This window comes from Caretta caretta, chromosome 9, assembly GCF_965140235.1.
Source record: "Caretta caretta isolate rCarCar2 chromosome 9, rCarCar1.hap1, whole genome shotgun sequence".
Lineage (NCBI taxonomy): Eukaryota > Metazoa > Chordata > Testudines > Cheloniidae > Caretta > Caretta caretta.
The window spans coordinates 33,480,353-33,492,966 of record NC_134214.1 but is presented as its reverse complement, the minus strand read 5'-3'; the positions used below and the strand labels follow the sequence as shown (position 1 = coordinate 33,492,966).

Genomic DNA, 12,614 nt, shown 5'->3' with positions numbered 1-12,614 from the left:
GGAGCCCTAATCTTCGACCAGGACTCCACTGTGCTAGGCACTGTATGAACAGAACAAAAGATGATGGTCTCTGCCCCAAAGAGAAAGTATCTTGGTATCTCAGATTTTGCTTTAAAATTTAATTAAACTCCACATATTTCCTCCTACTCCCAAGAAAGATATCCACAGCAAAGAAGATACCATCCATTTGAAAAGTGTAATTCCCATTAGCAGTTAATCTTGTCCTTTAGCAAAAGTAGCATATTACAACAAATCTAAGGAGTTCCTAACACTAAGCCTGGACCAAAAACAGGGGAGAGACTTTCAGAGTTCCACACCCACCCCAGTAAAAAGTCTCCCCCAAAATCTTTCCATCTTTGCACACCTATGACACAGTCTTTAGCAATATAAACCATATCACTGACACACATTTAAACACATGCTGTATGACAACAGGAACTGAAGTCATTAATGGTAAATAAAAAGCATTGATTAGGACGTAATTAATAAAAAGATGTGTAATTCTCATTATTGAAGATACTAAACTTCCCAGATTATTTGCTAATTACTCCGACCAAATTACCTTTAAGGTTCTTATGCTAGATTATGGCAAATTAGATCTAGGACAGCCAATGAATGCTTGATCATCTTGCATTAGGAGCTATATTCAAGTACAGAAGTGAATTGAATATAGTCAAAAACCTTAATCGTTATAAAAACTTGTTGCTTAGACTCTGACTTTTACATAAATTTTACAGTATATTAATAATCTGCCTCAAACCAAGTTTAGAAGACAGACCTGGTACGTACAATACCAACTTTTCCATACATGTGTTTTTAAAATGGTTTGTGAGCAACTGTCACTCAACTGCATAATTACGCAAGAAAATTAAGTCTTCTTTTATATTATGCAATACAAACATTAGCATTGTAATACAAACATCACAAGATAAACTCTTCCAAAGTGAAATGAGAAAGTTACTTAGCTTATAGTAACAGGGGTCACATATCTCAATGAGCCTCCCATGTGCATTCCACTGTGGGTATACATGTGCTCCTGTGTGCCCTGAACTGGAGAACTTTGAAAGCAATGTCCATTGGTCCACACTTGCGCCCTGGCTCACCTCATGCTTTTGACTGAGGAGAAAAAGGGAGGGGTGGATTGACCACCTCGCCAGTTCCTTCTCTGTCGAGAATCAGAGGAGATCCAAAGCATAGGGAAAAAGGATGGCTGGTAGTAGAATATAGATAGGGAGCATGTCTCAGAGACCGTCCAGTTAATATAAGGTAACTAACTTTCTCTTTTTCAAGTGCTGGCTCCTATGTGTATTCCACTGTGGTGGCTGACAAGCAGTACTCAAACAGAGAGAAGGGCGTGAGGTCTTAGGTGCCAGAGCCAAACAAAGGACTGCTGTTCCAAAAGATGAACTGGCAGAGGAATCCTGTGCCTATCTTGCAAATGTAGCAGTCTCAAATATCAAATAGAGGCACCTCTTGAAGCGATGCCATAGATGTTGCTTGCGCTCTTGTGAAAAACACTTACTCCATAAGGAAGGGGATGATTAGACAGCTGATAGAGCAAAATATAGCCTGAGATTCATTTCGAGACTATAACCTGACCCTGGACTATTTCTGCTGAGGCAGCAAATAGTTTATGGGATTTCCTGATTGTTTTTATTTTCTGCAGGTAAAGGCTTGTCTAACATCAAGGGAATGGAGCCTCCTTTCTTTGGAGGCTGCATGAGGTTTTGGAAAGAACACAGGTAAGTGGATAGACTGAGTCAGGTGAAAGTCTACTCGGGGGGCAGGGGGGTGAATTTAGGGTTTGAATGTAATGAAACAAAGCATAATGACAATCCATGATCAATGCCCCAAACTCACCAGCCCTCCTGGCTGAGGTGATTGCTACCAGGAATGCAACCTTCATGGAGGAGAAGATAGACATGGAGCAAGAAGCTAATGATTCAAAAGGAGGTTTGGCGAGTACTGAGAGAACAAGGTTCAAGTTCCATTGAGCAGTATGCTATTATAGGCAGAAAGTACTGATTAAGCCTTTCCAGAACCTGCTAGACAGAGGCATAGGGTGCCTGATGTTGCTGTTCCCAAGTCAGGAGACCAGGAAATGTAGAAATAATGATTGGTGCCTGAGCAGACATGCATAGGATATTAGGGAACCAAAACTGTGTAGGCCAGTTTGGGGCAATGAAAGTAACTCATGATCTGTCTGACCAAAACTCTAGGTAGGTGGTGTAGCGGAGGCAAGGCAAAGTTCAGATGATCTGACCATGGAAGGTGTAAGATTGTCACCCTCCGAATGTCGACCTAGGGCTCCCATGGAACAGTATATGTTGGATAGACAAACAGGTCCATGGGGGGCGGGAGGGGCCGGGGGGCTTCCCAGGGATCAAAAATGTGGTTTACCATAGAGTCGTGAAGCTTCCACGCGTGATTGACTGCAAGTTTTCTAGCACATTCTGGTTTCCTGGGAGGTAGACTGCTGACAGAGTAATCCAGTTGCCAATATACCAGTTCACAGACTGATCGCTTCTGTGTACAGGGGTGTAGAGCTCACGCCTCCATGTTTGTTAATGTAAGAGACTTGTGAAGTTATCTGACATGAGGGCATCGTGACCTTAAACAGAAGAAAGATTTGCAAGCCCTTCAAACTGCTTGTAGCTGTAGAACATTGATATGTATCCTGAATTCTCAAGATGTTCAGGTACCTTACGCTGTACTCTTGTCCATGTGAGCTCCCCAACCCAACAGGGATGGGCCTGTAATGATCATGCTGTCTGGTGCAGAGATGAGGAAGGACAAACAGACGCGAAACTGATGGGGATTCTTCCACCATGACAGGGACTATACCGCTTGGATAGGAACAGCAAACTAAGGTGCTAATGGACTGTCAGTTTGACAGGTACACAATTTCAAGCCATGCTTATAGGCAACAAAGTCAGTCTTGCTAAAGGTGATGTAAGTGCATAAGGCCATATGGCCTAGGAAAGAGAGGTTTTGATAGGCACTCTGGGGTTGATTATGAGCTGATCTATGGTGATGTTCATAGCCTGAATCCTGTTTCTCTGCAAGTAAGTCCTTCTAGTGATCGAAATTAAGGGCATCCCAATCAAGTCCAAAGCGTGTGCAGGGGGGAGAAGGTAATTTTTGGTGTTCATGCTAACGCTCAGGGAGGAGAGGAGTTGTAGCATTGTCAAAGTAGATGCCTGGGCCTCTTGGTATAACCTGTCAACAAGAAGCTAATTGCTGAGGTAAGGGAAGACTGAAACTATGGTATCTAATATAGGCTTCTATGACAGAGAACATATGGGGAAACTCACCAACCTGGGAGTGGTAGCAATGAGGAAACGGCATATTCTGTACTAAAAGTGGTCTTAGCCAACTATCAATCTATGAAAGTGTCAGTGAGCGGGATAGATGTTCTTGTGAAAATAGGAGTCACTCATGCTGATAGCTGTAAGCCATGTCTTTTTATGGGGATAGACTTATAGATGCTAACATGACCCTGTGAAACTTGAGTTTGCCAATAAAGCACTTAAAATGGTCAAGAATAATGGTCTCCAATTGCCTCTCTTTCTGGGAACTAGGAAATATGTTGAGTAAAAACTACTCCTTTGTTACTAAAGAGGAATCCATTCTATCACTCCTCATTGTAAGCGTTTCCACTTCTTGTCCGAGAATGTTCTCATGAGAATGGCCCCTGAGAGGGGTGGGAAAGAGGGTTCTGGAGGGGTTGGGGCACAAACTATTGGATAGCTGGAATAGATGAAGCTGAGCACCAATTTGTTGCACTCCAGGTATAGAGAGTGTGCTAGACAACCCCCAAAAAGGCATGTGGGAGTTGGGAGGTGTTGCATTCAACTGTTTGCAGCTCCTGAGCTATAGTCAGTCAAACAATAATGTTTAGCTGAGGGTTGGGATTGGCATGAAGCACCCACTGAAAAAGACGTGGGAAAGCAGGTCTTTTGAGCTCTCTGCCTCTTATGGCATGTTCATAAGGTCTCTGGTGGAAGAACTGCTCAGCCATCAGTCTAGCTTGTATTGTTGCCAGTGGAATGTTCTCTTTGTGGCAGGTGTATATACCTCCTGAGAGCAGAGGGTGCGCTTGGAGTCCTTTAAAGTGTGTAAGGACTTATCTGTCTTCCGATTAAACAGGTTCTCAACAATGTTCTGGACCCTCCCTGGGAAATCCCAAAACATGGAGCCATGACTCCCTATGCATGACAGTGGCAGTAGCCATTGCCCTGGAAGATTCATCAGCCGCATCTACTGCTGATTGGAGAGCAATCCTGGCAACCATTTTGTCTTCCTCTATGAGAGCCTAGAAATGAGCTCTGTCCTGCTGTGAGATACTATACATAAAGTCAGCAACTTTCAAGTAGTTCAGGAAGTCTCACTTAGCCAGTCATGCTTGCTAATTTGTTATCCTGATCTACAGGCTAGAAGACCTTCCTTCCGAATAAGTTGAGACGCTTGCCCTCCTTATCAGTAGGGGAACAACAGGGGTGTTGCTGCCTAGATCTCGGTTGCAGCTTGCACTACTAAAGAATTAGAAGCAGGTTGAAAACACACATTTCACTCTCTTGGTTGGGACATAGTACTGTTTCTCTGCCCTCTTAGTAGTAGGGGAGTAAGTAGCTGGGGTATGCCAGACCACCCTAACTGGGTTCAGGATGACTGTTAACTGGGAGTGCTATTCTACTGGAGCCAGAGGACTGAAGGATAACCCGGAGCTTGTGTTGAGGATCCTGAACCTCAAGAGGAATACACAGCTGCCCTGCTATTCTGCAAGAAAGTTCTGGCACAGTTTACAGTCACTGGGAGGCAGGAGAGAAAGAGAAGATGGAGACATCAAATCTTCACTTCATCCGACAATGAAAACAGCAATCTTTTCGGATCCGGTGAAACTACCACTTACTGCTTCTCCTCCTTTGAAGGATCCAGAAGCAGCTCCATTTGTCCCCTCAAAACCAAGGGGAGGGGCGACTCCCTAGAAGACCAGGTACGCTCTGTAAGATGGTATTGGTCCCATGGCCCTGAGTATGGCCAATTGGGTGAATTGAATGGGGGTTGTGGTGGTTCCCAAGGCATGGGAGACCAACGGTTCCAAGGCAGATGAGGTGGAAATTGCTGACCATGGTCTTCAGACTGGGAAGGTGGGTCTTGAAGGAGAAAAAGCATAATGGTTCATCAGGTGGTTCAGAATCTCCCAAGGAGGGGAAAACAGATTCCAGTTTCAACAACGGTACCACTGGAGGGAAATCATAGCCCAAAGATAAAATGAGAGACATACTACTTCCAAAGACTGGCTCCCCTGGTGGTGTCATAACCTCTCTCAAAAGGGAAGGACCCAAAGGGGTGGGAGACTCCAGGTCTGGAAGACCTAAGATGTCTGCAGGAGGACTGTAGGTCTTGGCTTTTCCCCAGAGTGAGAGCAGTACTGGCTGCCCAAACTGCTGGAGCCAGAATAGAGAGAGAGTCTGTGTCACAACCACTGAAGACAAAGGTGGAACCATGGGTGATCTATGCTCTCGGCTATCGGTCTGTCAGTGCCAGTGCATCCTGGGGTTTGTGCTAGGGAAGTGCTGGAGGCACCGGTACTGCCAGATTGTGAACTACTGCTGACGGAGCCCTAGAGTTGTGGGCTTTCTTATCATGTCTCCAAGACTTACAACATACTCAATTCTCTTGGGCTGAGCTAGTGCTTGGTTTTTGCAGGGCTAGATCAGAGTTTTTCAAAGTGGATTTGGAGGAAGACAGACTTATGTTATGAGAACACTCCCTGCTCTCCTGACAAGACCCTGCTGAGGGATCTACGTGGGTAGCTTCCTTCACTCCTGATTTGGACATTGTGGCAGGAGACGCACGCCTTGCTGAGTCAGACTGATGTATGGGGACGGATCCCCCAGCATGTGGCCTCATAGCCTTTTACGTTATGTGCTTCCTAAGGCAAAGCTCCTGCCCTTCCTGGGCACAGCTGGGGAACAAATGGCAAATACTAAGCCTTTATGTGACGTGGGCTTCCCCAAAGCAGTACAAGAAGCATTGGTGGTAAATGCTGATTGAGAAGAACAGGCAGGAAGCACAACTTTTGAAGCCCGGACTTGTGGCATAGTTCACTACCCAAACAGGGTATGGAGGGAGGGAGGGAGAGACATGCTCACTGGATCAGGGAAAAGGACTCACCTCGCTCAAAACACTAAAAACAAAACAAAAAAAAAACCTTTAAAACTCTAGAATATACAAATTATTTACAAATATCAAAGTATCTTTTTAGAGATAAAGCTGAAGCTTGGACACTAGAGGGTCTGCCCCAGACCATGCAGCTGTGAGAAGGAACTGGAGAGACAGTGGGTCCATCCTGCCCCACCCTTTATCTCCTTGGTTGAGGACACAAGACAAGACAGGGCGCACGTGCAGACCACTGGACACTGCTTTCAGAACTCCCCAGTTTCAAAGCACGTGTACCCACAGCAGAATACTCGCTGGGACCAGCACTCAAAGAAAAATATTGATTTCTCATGTAGCAGTAAGTCCATTTTCCTCTGACTAAATGGAGGCACACAATCTTCAGTTTAGGTTTAAGAGAATTAATCCATTAACATGCCAAGTTTGTTATGCAGGAAACAAAGCAAGTTTCAAGAGTTTCAGTTTAAAAGTTTGTATGTAACTTTTATGCACCTCCACCTATAATTTATATTTTAAAATAGTCTTCTTGAGATTCCAGGTTCAATGCTCACTCACTATGGTTATATTTACAACTATTAGTTGAAGACAAACGCCAGCTGCATAATTGCTCCCTTTTTCTTTGAGGGAGGCCAAAGTTTTCTATTACCTCTTGAAACTTTACCAGCACTGAGACAAGTGCTAGAAACCAGCAACTTCCAGCAAAAAGGGGTTACCTGAGCATTAATCCTTACCTGCTCCCTGTTCCATTTCCACTTGGAAAATCATGCACTTTGACAGGAAACTGCTCCATCTGACTGAGACAGTTGTTCATTTTGTGGACTAATGCCAACAAGGGTGCATTTCCTACTGGCTCTAATCTTCCAAGAGATTCTTCTTCAGGAGGCTGAAGTTGAAGGTAACATATTTTTTAGTTATATTTTCTACTGAACAGCTTTGTGAGCATTACTATGTTAATTTAGCCATACAACGCAAAATAATTTACTTTAGCTATTAATGCACCAGTGTTCTCCAAAGCTGCTAAGTGCAAAAACGGACAGCAATACTTATATATCATAAATTATTTGTTACTACCAGGTTCTCTTTACTGCATTTCAATAGCAGCACATTGTCACTTATTTTTTAAAAAGAAAAAAAAATCACAACTTAAATATGTTTCGATAATGGGCTTTACAAATTATTGCACAGACTGGTTCACATGGACAACTGCTTAAAAACAGAGGTTGGTAAACTTTTTGGATTTGCCTTACTACGAACACCTATCATATGCTAAAATATGCAGAGTTTTCTACAAACACACTCTTCCAAGTGTCCTTCATTTGATATTGAAGACTGGAATAAAATTGGCACATACTAGGTCTTAAAGAGATCTTATGCATTCTGAAACAATGTAACCATTAAGATTTTATTTTAAATGCCGTGTCTCTTGAAATTGCTATAAATATTAAGATGACCTAATAGTCAACACAAAGATAACCAAAACTGCCAAATGATTTGCTACACAGAACCACATCTTTACTTCTAAGTTTACTAGAACCCAGTAACAGCCTTACAGATTTAAAATATTCACACTCCTTCCCCCCCCTTTTAGCTATGGGCATTAAATTTAATGAAAGTTTCAGATCATTCTTACACATTTTCATCTTTCAAATCGTGCTTTTCTTTGATGAGCCAAAGCAATCGCTTACATTACTCCCAAGAGAAATGAACAGAAAGTCAATTGCTATTGCCTGAACGTCCCCCGTCTCCATTATGTGCATCTTATCCAGTGGCTCTCTGTCTCCCAAGAGGCAACTGACCATTCTGGAAAATGTTATCACCTGTTGTATGGTACTTCCCCAGTGAGTACAGTCTGTATCAGAGAGGAACAACAGTAGCTCTGAACTTAAGCAGGCCACATGTTTTGTCTTTTTATTTATTAATGATTAAAGTTGTCATATTAGTAAAAGGCCAATGAGGCACTCTCATGCTCTGAAGGTAGGGAGGTTGCTGGACCTCAAACAATCATAAAGAAGATATATATTACTCACTACATAAAAACACTAAAATGAAAAATACACTGAACTTACTGGAGAAGAAAAAAACACATGAAGGAACCTTTTTAATCTGACATCCCTGCTTACAGCATCTTTTTCACTTTTAGATGTCAAGTAAAGCAACAGCTGTTTAACAAACCCACTATGCTGGATTTCAAACGAGGAGACATCAGACTCAGAGACTATGCTACGGATTTCTACAAGGCACTCAGCTCCACCATCCACCTGAAAGAAAGTATATTAGCGTAAGGTTCTGTACTTTAGTACCCACAGCACAACACCCACAATTAGTATTGCCCAAAACAGTGATTTTATTTACATTTTCCTGCTGCTGCATGGAGACATATACAAAAGGGGAAATAATGATTGAAAACTGTAGCTTACTACAGGCAAAGCACTGACAATTCTGTACTAAGTGAGTGAACTGAAAACACAGGAAAGTAATTTCTATAATTGCAGTGAGAAATCTTAGATGTTACTTGTAACAATATTGCAGTTTGTCCCATTTAGAAAAGGAGCCACTAATACAAAAGTTACACAAGGTGCTGTTGTGTGTTTTGCAAAATACAAAAAGGTAAGATATTTAATGTTCTGCATTCCATAACGTTTTCCCGCACCAGGCTGTTTAGATCACGGTTTCCAGTTTAAGTGTGTGTGTATTTTAAATTAACTTGAAGCCTGTGCCATACTTTCCAACAAGAATCTCAACTGTAACAGCTGCCTTGCTTTTAGGGCTGTCGAGGAGACAAATACAAGACATATAAAGCAAGGGAATTGTTTTGTTCTAAAACTAGAATCTAATTTCTGAGTGGATCCTAAATTTGGCCAGGATGAATGAGTACTACTACCTCGTCAAGAAAATGCTAAGCTTTCGCACTCATCCCTCTGAAGTCCTAATCAAGCTACAGATTCTACTGTGAGATTTTCAACAAAATTGATCTGAGAGAAATGTAATAGTGCTTTACAGCCATTTAATTATAGGAATTTTAATAACTGAAAAAGTGCTATTTGAAAAATCACTAATGGGGAAAAAATAAGAATTGGAAAAGAAAGTTAAGTCACTGAAGAACTTATACAAAAGTAAGGTTTTTACATGCTGGTATGATACATTTAAGTTTCTCAAATAGTACTGCTGCAACTTTAATTGCATACTAAAACTCCTTTGTTACAAGGTGGTGGCTCTTGGATAGCATAACTAGGATGGTGTTTGAGACACTATCTAGAGAAACTAATAAGTACTTCCTTATAAGCATAGCTATTCTTTTCCCACTTAATCATTTTCATTGCCTCCAAAACTCCTTCCAAATCAAGTTTCCATTTCTAACCTGGAGGTTGAGTTGTTCAGTTGCAGTGCAAAGTCTCTGTAATACATTTAGTGCAGGATTGCTTCCATCCATGTTCTCAGAGTTAAAATAACGCTCCACAAATTTATGGGCTTGTTCCTTAATCCAACCCTTAATTTTCTCTCTGCAAGAAAGTATACAAGAACAAGCTGATCAATGCATGCCACATTTAACATTTGCACACTAAGTGTGTGTACACACACACACACACACACACACACACACACACAGAGCGCGCGCGCGCAAGCGAGCAGAACAAGTTTTCAGATAAGCAAGTAATACTTGGAAGATGGGGAGCATCATCAGTTCCCATGTATGCGATCTCGGACCACAATAAAATGCTCCTTCTCTCCAGGCCAAACCAGTGGGGTGCTAGAAAGCTCTCCCATGGCTTCCATTTTCTCCATAATCACAGTTCTTTCCCCGCCAGGTCTAAATTTTCCACTCACCAGGCATTCCTTTTTCCTACCTATTCTCTTTCAATTTCTACTCTGCTTCCTTTCCCTCGCCTTCTCCTCTACCTCTCAACTTTTCCCCCTAGATTCTCTTCCCCTGTCTTATTTTTTTCCTCTCCCACGCTGGACTCCATTGCTTGCTCTCAGCGTTTGACCAAAGAGGCTAATTACTGAAATTCAGGGCATCAAGTAACCCTGTTTTAAAGTAGTTTGATTTAATCCTTACTGAACAGAATTTTACTTCCTAGAACAGAATGTATTACATTACCTGTTGTTGGATATGGTGTCCTTTGAGGCAGCCCTTGCAAGACCACTGACTCCTGCTGTGCGTGCTGGTTCAATGTTGTTGCTATTGGACTGTGTGCTTAATCTCCCCCAAGTTTTAGGATTCAAGCTTGCCAAGAAGGAAGATTTAGGAGACTGAGTAGTTGTAGGGCTTTTAGCTTGGGGGGGAAGGGAGAGTGAGAGAAAAGGAATGGGATAGAATTAAAATTAAAAAAAACAAAAACAAAAAATACATTGATACACCCAAGTTTCCAAGAATCCTCTGGTATACTATCAGAAGTATTTAGTATACATTAAATATTTGAGAGATTGCTGTGTTTTTAAAAAGTGATTAGTAGGCACAATGCGTGTCTTTTCATTTATCTAATAGTCTTCACGGACTATTTTGCAGTCTATTCTAAAACTAATTTACCTTGATTGTCTACTTTGTCATCATCTCTTGGAGGTGAATACTTTGGCCTTCTGGGCCCACGTTTTGGCAGTCGTTTTCTCTTTAAAACATCACTTAGTCGGCTGTCAAAAGTTAAAAATAAGCAGCATATTACATCTACTTTATACTTCATTGGGATGTGCTTTAAAAAAAAAAAAAGCCACCCAAATCTCAGTATTATGTAACTATGAAACATCTAACTGCTATCTTTGGGCACACACAGAATGGCAGCTTACCATTCACTTAATTTGGGATCAATATTCCCAGTTTCTGAATGACTAAGAACTTAAACATTGCACTTCCAAGTCTATTTGGTGGCATTATGACTTAAGACAACAGGCTGACTTAAGTCACCTTTCCTATTTTAATGTGCCAACGTATTTAAACCTCTAATATTAAAAATTAAATAAAATAAATTAATGGAAACAAAATAGTTTATTGCCATCAGACATTTACAAGTTTCACCAAGTATAAAAGCAAGTGTTTTCACAAGGATTCCCTTTCTTGTGTTTCTTTCCCTCCTAACCACCTTCAAAAAGGTACCACACATGGCACCGACCATTCCTTTAGAGCTGGTCAACACTGTCCACAGAATGAGACTGCAGCCCTCATGATTTCAGCATCTTCTGGTCTCTTAACTATGCAATGCTAGGGTGTGCTGCATCTCTTTACAACAAGATTAGGTAGCTAAATCACATTTAATACACAAAGAAAATTGACAAACAACAACTTGAACATTATGAAATTTTACTTCCTTAATGGAAGTACTAAATTGAAGTGCATTGTTTCTGCAGCAGCCAAAGTCAAAGTCAATCACTAGAACACTTTTTCCAGGATTTTTGAAGTGTTGGTAAAATAATACAGGAAACTTGAGTGAATATTACTTTTGTCTATACACAGGTAATAGGAGATCTTGATTATCTAATCATGAAAAATTATGTGTTATGTGAACAAAAATAAATCTAAGATTTAAAATTTTGATTGTGTTGCTGATCACAGTGTGATGTTTACTTAACTACCGACTATAATCACAAAGCAGTGTAGTGTTCTTGCCTTAGGGGTTCATAAAATATTAATAGCTTTCAGCCTGATCTTTAATGATTCTGAGCAACACAACTACCATCGCACTCAGAGTTATGGGTCATTGCTGTCTCTCAGAATCACGCCCTTTTTCAAACACACACACACACAAATTGAACACTTACCCCTGTGGACTCAGATCCAGAGAGTCTTCCCGGCTGTGTTGTAAGCTGGGAGACCCCAAATCTGCAGTTGCATTACTGGCAGAGGTGGCTGTCCCAGTGCTTATTGTTGTAGTGGTACCCAGAGTTCCTGATCCATTAGTGCATGCTTTTGGTGGGCTCGTCAGCAAAGCCTCAGATTCTGCTAGATTTTTCACTTGATGCATCACCCCTTTCCAAAGTTAAAAACTAAGTGTTTATGCTAATCTTTAGACATGCAACTCTTGCAAATATTGATATGCACCCCCTCACCCAATGATTGTATTCAACAGTATTTTGAAAGTATCCCTTAAACTTCATAGAAAATATATGGTTATTGTACTAGTTATAAGAAAAGGAGTACTTGTGGCACCTTAGAGACTAACCAATACAGCTCACTTCATCGGATGCATACTGTGGAAAGTGTAGAAGATCTTATTATATACACACAAAGCATGAAACAATACCTCCTCCCACCCCACTCTCCTGCTGGTAATAGCTTATCCAAAGTGACCACTCTCCTTACAATGTGTATGATAATCAAGGTGGGCCATTTCCAGCACAAATCCAGGGTTTAACAAGAACATCTGGGGGAGGAGGGGGGGTGTAGGAAAAAACAAGGAGAAATAGGCTTGAATAGAGACTGGGAGTGGCTTAGTCATTAT

The 12,614-nt window shown here is 41.4% G+C and overlaps 2 protein-coding genes across 6 annotated transcripts in view; one reads left to right on the top strand and one right to left on the bottom strand.

Moving 5' to 3' along the window:
- Window positions 1-12,614, top strand: part of FBXO36 (F-box protein 36) — a 278,670-nt gene that overhangs the window by 91,224 nt on the left and 174,832 nt on the right. The gene's annotated exons all lie outside the window — the stretch shown is intronic.
- The window catches only part of TRIP12 (thyroid hormone receptor interactor 12), a 151,988-nt gene that overhangs the window by 35,755 nt on the left and 103,619 nt on the right, over window positions 1-12,614 (bottom strand). For all 5 annotated transcript variants that reach the window (XM_048865307.2, XM_048865310.2, XM_048865311.2 and 2 more), the window contains 6 exons: window positions 11,935-12,142; window positions 10,712-10,812; window positions 10,283-10,457; window positions 9,542-9,683; window positions 8,250-8,441; window positions 6,915-7,066 (listed from right to left, as the gene is read on the bottom strand). In XM_048865307.2, coding sequence (XP_048721264.1) covers window positions 6,915-7,066; window positions 8,250-8,441; window positions 9,542-9,683; window positions 10,283-10,457; window positions 10,712-10,812; window positions 11,935-12,142 — 970 coding nt within the window. The remainder of the gene's footprint in view (window positions 1-6,914; window positions 7,067-8,249; window positions 8,442-9,541; window positions 9,684-10,282; window positions 10,458-10,711; window positions 10,813-11,934; window positions 12,143-12,614) is intronic.